Below are 9,155 nucleotides of genomic sequence, written 5' to 3'. Positions count from 1 at the left end.
GGATCTTTGAGAGGGGTTGCAGAGCTGAGCCAGGGGGTGGCTGGGGGCTGTGGGGAGCACCTCTCAAGCCTGTTGTACACTTGAGGAGTGTCTTTGGAGGAAAGCATCACCATGAAGGGATTTGGGGTCAGGAGAATGAGAGAACCCAGAGCTGGAGGCTGTGGGACCTGCTGCTGCTTGTTGTGCTTCAAGCCCTGGGAGGAGAGGCTGAGGGAGCTGGGGTTGCTTAGCCTGGAGAAGAGGAGGCTCAGGGGAGACCTTCTTGCTCTCTGCAACTCCCTGCAGGGAGGTTGGAGCCAGGTGGGGGTTGGGCTCTGCTCCCAGGCAGCCAGCAGCAGAACAAGAGGACACAGTCTCAAGCTGTGCCAGGGGAGGTTCAGGCTGGAGGGGAGGAAGAAATTCTTCCAGCAAGAGAGATTGGCCACTGGGATGTGCTGCCCAGGGAGGTGGTGGAGTCCCCATCCCTGGAGGTGTTCAGGAAGAGCCTGGCTGAGGCCCTTGGAGCCATGGTTCAGTTGATCAGATGGTGCTGGGGGAGAGGTTGGACTTGATGCTCTCTGAGGTCTCTTCCAGCCTGGCTGATTCTGTGTTCTGTGTTCTTCCTCCCATGGCTGTGGGCAGCTGGGGAAGGTGCAGCTCAGCTCCTGGCAGGCTGCTGGAGGAGTCTGGGTGGCTCTGCTAAGCTCTCCTCCTGTGTTCCCTCCCAGCTAGACTGCCTGGAGTACATCCATGACAATGAGTACGTGCATGGGGACCTCACTGCTGACAACATCTACCTGAACCCAGCTGACCTGGCCCAGGTGGGGAGCAGCAGCAGGGCTGGGAGGAGCTGGCAGTGGGGGGAGAGCAGCACCCCAGCTCCAGCTGCTGGGCAGGGCAGCACTCTGCAGGGTGCCCAAACCCTCCCAGAGCATCCAGTCCCAGCAGCAACCCAACCCCACCATGGCCACCAAACCATTGGGGGGGTCTGCATCTCGCTGCATGCTGCAGTGCCCAGCAGGGAGGTGGTGCTCTGCTGCCACCTTCTCATCTGGGGGGATAGACATCTGCTGTGCCCCAGAGAGGAGAGAGAGCAAGAGCCAGGGCAAGGGCAGGCTGCAACACCAACCATGGAGGGAGGGAGGGAGGAATGGAGGGGGGGGAGGGAGGGAGGAATGGAGGGGGGGGAGGGAGGGAGGGAGGAATGGAGGGGGGGGAGGGAGGGAGGAATGGAGGGGGGGGAGGGAGGGAGGAATGGAGGGGGGGAGGGAGGGAGGAATGGAGGGGGGGGAGGGAGGGAGGAATGGATGGGGGGGAGGGAGGAATGGAGGATGGGGGGAGGGAGGAATGGAGGGGGGGGAGGGAGGAATGGAGGATGGGGGGGAGGGAGGAATGGAGGATGGGGGGGAGGGAGGAATGGAGGATGGGGGGGAGGGAGGAATGGAGGGGGAGGGGAGGGAGGAATGGGGGGGGAGGGAGGAATGGGGGGAGGGAGGAATGGGGGGGGAGGGAGGAATGGGGGGGAGGGAGGAATGGAGGGGGGGGAGGGAGGAATGGGGGGGGAGGGAGGAATGGGGGGGGAGGGAGGAATGGGGGGGGGGGAGGGAGGAATGGAGGGGGGAGGGAGGGAGAGAGGGGACAGCAGTGACTGCAGTGCTGGTGTCTGGAGAGCTGGACTCATAGAATCACTGAATGGTTTGGGGTGGCAAAGCCCTCCCAGAGCATCCAGGGCAGCATCAGCCCAACCCCTCCATGGCCACCAAACCCTGGCCCCAGCTGCCATGGCCACAGGGTTCTGCAACCCCTCCAGCCATGGGGACTCCACCACCTCCCTGGGCAGCCTCTGCCAGGCCCTGACCACTCTGGCACCAAAGACATTTGGCCTCCTCTCCAACCTGGAGACCTGGAGACTCCCCTGGCACAGTTTCAGGCCATTGCCTCTCCTTCTCTCCCCTGAGCCTAGGGAGCAGAGCCCAAGCCCCAGCTGGCTGCAGCCTCCTCTCAGGGAGCTGCAGAGAGCAAGGAGGTCTCCCTCAGCCTCCCCTCTTCCAGGCTCAGCACCCCCAGGTGCCTGGGCTGCCCCTGTGAGCAGGGGGGAGGCCAGGGGTGCCCAGGTGTGTGGTGGGTGTCCCCTAGGTGACCCTGGCAGGCTACTCCTCGGCCTTCCGCTACTGCCCGGGCGGGAGGCACGTGGCGCAGCGGCAGGGCAGCAGGACCCCCCACGAGGGCACGCTGGAGTTCATCAGCCTGGACAGCCACAGGGGAGCAGGTGAGGCTCAGCTCAGGGCTCAGCTGCAGCTCTGCCCTTGGCTGCATCTCCTTGCTCACAGATTTTGCTGCTGCTGCTTCCCAGGCGTTTGCCACTGCCTGGCCCCCAGGCAGCAGGTGGTGCCCAGGGGAAGCTGCTGAGGTTCAGTGAGAGCAAGGGCAGGTCCTGCACCTCCTCACTGGCAGCACAGGCTGGGGGAGGAGGGGAGAGAAAGCAGCCCTGAGGAGAAGGCCTTGGGGGTGCTGGAGGTGAGAAGCTGGCCAGGAGCAGGCAGTGGGAGATGCAGCACAGAAGGCCAAGGGCAGCCTGGGCTGCACCCAAAGCAGTGCTGCCAGCAGAGCCAGAGAGGAGATTCTGGCACTTTGCTCTGCTCTGGGCAGACCTCCCCTGCAGGCTGGGTGCAGGGCTGGAGCCCTCAGCACAGGGAGGACCTGGAGCTGATGGAGAGGCTCCAGAGGAGGCCATGAGAATGCTCAGGGGGTTGGAGCAGCTCTGCTGTGGGGACAGGCTGAGGGAGCTGGGGGTGTTGAGCCTGGAGAGGAGAAGGCTCCAGGGAGACCTCAGAGCAGCCTGCCAGGACCTGAAGGGAGCTACAGGAAGGCTGCAGAGAGACTGTTCCCAAAGGCCTGCAGGGCCAGTCCCAGGGGCAATGGCTTCAGACTCGAGCAGAGCAGATTGAGCTTGGATGTGAGGAAGAAGTTCTGCAGCAGGAGGCTGCTGGAGCACTGCAGCAGGCTGCCCAGGGAGGTGGCTGAGGCTCCAGCCCTGGAGACATTGAAGGTGAGGCTGGGCAGGGCTCTGGGCAAGCTGAGCTGGTGGAGGCTGTCCCTGCTGAGTGCAGGGGGTTGGACTGGATGGGCTTTGGAGCTCCCTTCCAGCCTGGAGCACTCTGTGATTCTAAGCCCCAGGGGGAGGCTGGGGCCAGCTGCAGGCAGATGTGCTGCTGTGGGGAGGCTTGTTCAGGTCACTCAGGGGCTGCAGCAAGAGGTGCAGGATGGTTCTGCTCCATTGGCTGCTGCAGGCCTGTGGTGAATGGCAAAGGGAGCTGCTTCCTGCTGGCTGAGCAGGGATCTGTTTGGAGCCAGCCTGCATCCCTGCCCCAAGCTGCTTTGCATCAGGCTCAGCTCCGGCCTGGGGCTGCTCAGCTCCGGCCTGGGGCTGCTCAGCTCCGGCCCGGGGCTGCTCAGCTCCGGCCCTGGGCTGCTCAGCTCCGGCCCTGGGCTGCTCAGCTCTGGCCTTGAGGCAATGGGAGCTGGCAAGGCATTTAAATGAGCCACTTCTTCTCCTGGCTGGACTGTGGCTGTGCTCTCCCAGTGTCCAGGCCGGCTCAGCCCTCTCCCAGAAGCTGGGAGGTGATTCCTCAGCCCTGCCAGCCGCAGCCTGCCCGGGGCACTGCTGCCCTAGAGCACACCCTCAGAGCTGCCTGCCTCCCAGAGGGGACAGCTCAGCTAGAGGCTTCCAAGGCTGTGCAGAGTGCTGGAGTCCTCTGGGGGAGAGGCAGAGCCCTGGGTCTCTCCTGGGATGGCTCCCAAGGCCTTTTCTCCCCTCTCTCCTTCCCCTCAGGACCATCTCGCCGGAGCGACTTGGAGTCCCTGGGCTACTGCCTCCTGAAATGGCTCTGTGGCTCCTTGCCTTGGTCTGATGAGCTGGACAAAGTACAAACTGTGGTGGAGAAGAAGGAAAAGTAGGAGAAATCACCTTAAGTCTGGTGGGACCTGCTCAGCAGGAGGCAGTGAGGGAGGTTTTGTGCCTGGAGAGCCGTGGGCTGTGGGCAGGTCCCGCTGCAAAGGCTGAGCCTGGCCTCAAGGGGCTTTGGTGCCCCCCATGCCTGCTCCAGCCAGGATGTGGCCATCTGAGCTCAGCCTGCCTGAGGTGGTCGTCTGTGCCCCTTGTTGCCAGAGGCAGGCTGCTCAGTGCCTGCTGCCCTGCTGCTGGGCTGACAGCGCTCTGCACTGATTGTTCCAGGTACAGGAAGGATGTGAGAGGCCTCCTCCAGCTGTGCTTCAGGCAGAGAGCCATCCCAGGTATGGCCTTGCCCCTGTGGCACTTGGGGAAGCAGGAGCTGCAGCTCTGGAGCCCTCAGCACAGGCAGGGAGCTGCTGGAGCAGGGCCAGAGGAGGCCACAGCAGTGCTGGGAGGCTGGGAGGCCAGGCTGGGAGGGTTGGGGTTGTGCAGCCTGCAGAGGAGAAAGCTCCAGGGAGACCTCCTGGTGGCCTTGCAGAGCTTCAAGAGGCCAGAAGAGAGCTGGGGACAGACTGCTGAGCAGGGCCTGTTGGGCCAGGCCAAGGGGGGATGGTTTGAAGTGCAAGAGGGAGGCTGAGAGTGGAGAGAAGGAGAAATGTTTGGTGCTGAGGGTGGGGAGAGCCTGTGCCAGGCTGCCCAGAGAGGTGGAGCTGCCCCATGGCTGGCAGCAGTGCAGGGGCAGGTTGGTTGGGGCTGGGAGCAGCCTGCTGTGGCTGCAGGGCTTGGGCTGGGTGAGCTCTAAAGGTCCCTTCCAGCCCAGTCCATGATTGTGTGGCTGACTGTGCCTGAAGCTGGAACCTGCTCTGTGCTGGGTGCAGGATGGTGTCCCAGGGGTGCTGGAGGCCCTGTGCTGCATGGGGTGCTCAGCAGTTCCTCAGCTGAAGGAAGCTGGCATGGAGAAGGAGTTCTCCACAGCTCAGCAGGGAGGGCTGCTGCCTGTGCTCTGCCTTCCTCAGCCCTGCTGAAGGGGCAGAGGTCATTCCCCCAGCTCCTCTTGCAGCTCTCTCTGAGGCTGAGCTTTGCTTTGCCTCTCTGCAGCTGGCCAGCAGGGAGGGAAGGCCCTGCAGGCCTGGGAGCCTGCCTGGGAGCCTGCTGAGCAGGGCTGGCCCTGCTGCCCCAGGCACTGATGTCCCTTTGCTTTGCAGATGCCCTGCAGGGCTACCTGCAGCAGGTCATGGCCCTGGAGTATGAGGAGAAGCCTGACTATGAGGCCCTGAGGCAGCACTTCAGGAAAGCACTGGAAAGGATGAAAGCCTCTGCCTATGACTCTCTGGACCTCAAAATGGTGCCCTGAGTAAGTGCCACTGCCACAGGATCAGCACACAGCAGCAGCAGGGCTTGGCAGGGACCTCCAGAGCTCACCCAGTCCCTCCCCCTGCCAGAGCAGGAGCACCCAGGGCAGGGCACACAGGGACACAGCCAGGGGGGGTTGAATGTCTCCAGAGAAAGAGACTCCACAGCCCCCCTGGGCAGCCTGCTCCAGGCCTCCAGCAGCCTCACACCAAAGAAGTCTCTGCTCATGCTGAGTTGAAACCTTCTATGTCCAAGTTTGTCTCCACTGGTCCTTGGCTTGGCCCCCTCCACCTGCCACCCACCCCAGGTATTGAGAGGCATTGATCAGATCCCTCTCAGCCTTCTCTTCCCCAGACTGAACAGCCCCAGGGCTCTCAGTCTCTCTCCATAGTGGGGAGAGACAGGAACACATCCAGGCAGGTTTTGAATGTGTCCACACCAGGAGGCTCCACAACCTCTCTGGGCAGCCTGCTCCAGGCCTCCAGCAGCCTCACCCCAAACAACTTTCTCCTCCTGCTCAGCTCCAACCTCCTGCCTGACACTTTGTGTCCATTGTCCCTCACACTCTCACAGGACACCACTGACAGGAGCCTGCTCCCTTAGAGGGAACTCTGCTCCACTCTGCTGAGACCATAGCTGGGGATCTGGGGCCAGCTCTGGAGCCTCTGTGCCAGGAAGGATCTGGAGGGGCTGGAAGGTGTCCAGAGCAGGGCCAGGAGGAGGAGCAGAGGGCTGGAGCTGCTCTGCTGTGAGCACAGCCTGAGAGAGTTGGGGTTGTGCAGGCTGGAGAGGAGAAGGCTCCCAGGAGACCTCCTTGTGGCCTTCCAGGATCTGCAGGGGGCTCCAGGAAAGCTGGGGAGGGACTTTGGAGGGGGTCAGGGAGGGATAGGACTGGGGGGGATGGAGCAGAAGTAGAAGTGGGGAGCTTGAGCTTGGCTGTGAGGAAGAAGTTGTTGCCCAGGAGGGTGGTGAGAGCCTGGCCCAGGTTGCCCAGGGAGGTGGTGGAAGCCTCCTGCCTGGAGGTGTTTGCAGCCAGGCTGGAGGTGGCTGTGAGCAACCTGCTGTGGTGTGAGGTGTCCCTGGCCATGGTAGGGAGTTGGGACTGGCTGAGCCTTGAGCTCCCTTCCAGTTCTGTGACTCTACCTTCCTGTGCTCAGCTGTTTGCAGCAGCAGGAAGCCCTTGAGGTGCTGCAGGCTGGCAGGGGCTGAGGATTGCAGTGGGGCTGTTGGACCTAGAGGTTGCTGCAGAGCTGGGGGGGAGCCTGTGTGCCCAGTACAGGGGTGCTCAGGGTCTGGCCATGCTTGTCCCTGGAGGAGCAAAGGCTGGAGAGGGTCTGCAGGGCCCTGGGTGCTGCAAGCTGCTTCTTCTGCAGTCTTCTAAAGAGAGCTGCAGCTCTGGGCTGCAGCTTTGGCTTGGCCTCAGGAAGCAGCTTGTGGGTTTGGCTTTAGCCCCTCAGGGCCTGTGGCTCTGCAGGCCCAGGTGCAGGTTTAGCCCTGAAGCACCTCCAGGGCTGAGGCTTGCTGCAGACAGAGCTTGGCTGTGCTGCAGGGCTGCTGGAACGTGGAGCTGGCTGCTCCCCACCTGGGTGAGGCCACAGCTGCAGAGCTGTGCCCAGGGATGGGCTCCCCAGGGCAGGAGGGGCAAGGATAGACTGGAGAGGAGGTTGTGAGGATGATGAAGGGACTGGAACAGCTGTGTGAGAGGAAAAGGCTGAGAGCCCTGGGGCTGAGAGCCTGCAGAAGAGCAGCCCCAGAGGGCAGCTGAGCAATGCTCAGCAAGAGCTGAAGGAGCTGTGGGGGGCAAGAGGCTGGGGCCAGGCTCTGCTGAGTGCTGCCCGGGGCCAGGCTCTGCTGAGTGCTGCCCAGGGCCAGCACAAGGGGCAAGGGGCAGAAAGTGTCAGGCAGGAGGTTGGAGCTGAGCAGGAGGAGAAAGTTGTTTGGGGTGAGGCTGCTGGAGGCCTGGAGCAGGCTGCCCAGAGAGGTTGTGGAGTGTCCTGGTGTGGAGAGCTTCCAACCCCCCCTGGCTGTGTCCCTGTGTGAGCTGCCCTGGGGGGTGTCCTGCTCTGGCAGTGGGCTTGGACTGGATGATCTCTTTGGGGGGGCTCCCTTCCCACCCCTCCCCTTCTGTGCTTTACTCTTGCTGGGCAGGAGTGGCACTGCTCCAGGCTCCTGGTTTGTGCCTTTCAGCTCAAGAGACCTTGCACTGGAAGAGGCAGAAGCAATCTGCAGCCTGAGGCCTTCCTCACAGCAGTGTTACTTCGACCTTGGGTGCTTTTAGAAGTGTTTTGCCTTTCTTTTTCCCCCCTCCCTCCCTTTCTCCCTTCCCAGTTTTAATGTGACCCAGTGCTGAGTGTTTGAGCAGCTGCTGGCAGAGGTTTAATGTGAAGACAGCTTCTGCAGGGGGCAGGCTTTGGCAGCTGCAGCCCTCCAGAGCCGAGCCTCCAGCAGGAAGGTGAAGCCTGGCCCAGGAGAAGCAAATCAGGGAATTCTCTCTCTCCTCTTTTTTAAGCTGGTTGGCAGAGGCCTAGTTTTGTAATAAACTTTGTGGACAAGCAGCAGGGCTGCTGCCTCTGGCTTCTTTGGCACCTGCAGGGCCCTTCTGAAGGCTCTTTCTGGACCTCTGAGCCAGCTCTTCCCCCCAGCTGCTCAGGAGGGGCAGAAGCAGAGGCTGGAGGGGCCCCAGAGAAGGGCAAGGAAGCTGCTGAGGAGCAGCTGAGGGACTTGAGGTTGGTTCAGCCTGGAGGAAAGGAGCCTGGCCTGGAGCAGCAGTGGGGTGGCAGCAGGAGCAGGGCAGGGATTGTGCCTCTGGGCTGGGCACTGGGGAGGCCACAGCTTGAGTGCTGGGGTCAGCTCTGGGCTCCTCACTGCAGGAAGGAGATTGAGGAGCTGGAGCAGGGCCAGAGAAGGGCAAGAGAGCTGGGGAAGGGTCTGGGGAAGAGGGCTGGGGAGGAGCAGCTGAGGGAGCTGGGGGTGTTGAGCCTGGAGAAGAGGAGGCTGAGGGAGACCTCCTTGCTCTCTGCAGCTCCCTGAGAGGAGGCTGCAGCCAGCTGGGGCTTGGGCTCTGCTCCCTAGGCTCAGGGGAGAGAAGGAGAGGCAATGGCCTGAAACTGTGCCAGGGGAGGCTGAGGTTGGAGAGGAGGCCAAATGTCTTTGGTGCCAGAGTGCTCAGGGACTCTCCAGATGCCAGAGTCTCCCCAGCCTCACTACAAAGAATTTCTTCCTCCTCTCCACTCTCAGTCTCCTCTCTCCCAGCTCAAAGCCATTGGCCCTGGGCCTGGCACTCCCAGCCCTTGTCCCAAGTCCCTCCCCAGCTCTCCTGGAGCCCTTCAGCTACTGGGAGGCTGCTCCTTGGTGCATCTCGGCCACTGGCAGAGGCTGCCCGGGGAGGTGGTGGAGTCCCCATGGCTGGAGGGGTTGCAGAACCCTGTGGCCATGGCAGCTGGGGCCAGGGTTGGGTGGCCATGGTGGGGTTGGGTTGGTGCTGGCCTGGCTGCTCCCATGGAACAAGTGAGAGGAAGAGAGGAAACAGCTTCAAGTAGCCCCAGGGGAGGTTTAGGTTGGACATGAGGAACAATGTGTGCCCTGAGAGGGTAGTGAAGGCCTGGGCCAGGCTGCCCAGGGGCAGTGGTGGAGTCCCCATCCCTGGAGGGGTTTCAAAGCCAGGGCTCAGTGGTTGGTGCTGAGGGCCAGGGCTCAGGGGTGCTGAGGGCCATGGCTCAGTGGTGCCCTGGCAGTGCAGGGTCAAGGGTTGCACTCTCAAAGCTCTCTCAAGCACCTGTGCCAGGAAGCTGAATCTCCTGCAGGCAAGGCCCAGCTCTGCCTTCATGATGAGAGCCTGGCTGAGAGCTGAGCTCTGCCTTCTCCCCCCAGC

At 62.5% G+C, this 9,155-nt stretch overlaps 1 protein-coding gene across 1 annotated transcript in view; it reads left to right on the top strand.

The window, feature by feature from the left end:
- LOC137445531 (serine/threonine-protein kinase VRK3-like) overlaps nt 1-7,839 on the top strand; it is a 9,336-nt gene extending 1,497 nt beyond the window's left edge. The window contains exons 3-8 of the mRNA XM_068147378.1: nt 563-800; nt 2,116-2,248; nt 3,812-3,932; nt 4,214-4,272; nt 5,137-5,285; nt 7,472-7,839. Coding sequence (XP_068003479.1) covers nt 563-800; nt 2,116-2,248; nt 3,812-3,932; nt 4,214-4,272; nt 5,137-5,285 — 700 coding nt within the window. The 3' untranslated portion in view covers nt 7,472-7,839. The remainder of the gene's footprint in view (nt 1-562; nt 801-2,115; nt 2,249-3,811; nt 3,933-4,213; nt 4,273-5,136; nt 5,286-7,471) is intronic.
- The last annotated feature ends 1,316 nt before the right edge of the window (nt 7,840-9,155 follow it).

The sequence above is a fragment of the Melanerpes formicivorus genome, unplaced genomic scaffold (genome assembly GCF_026170545.1).
Source record: "Melanerpes formicivorus ecotype bairdi unplaced genomic scaffold, bMelFor1.0.p_v2 SCAF_14, whole genome shotgun sequence".
NCBI lineage: Eukaryota > Metazoa > Chordata > Aves > Piciformes > Picidae > Melanerpes > Melanerpes formicivorus.
This window is presented reverse-complemented; position numbering and strand designations above follow the sequence as displayed.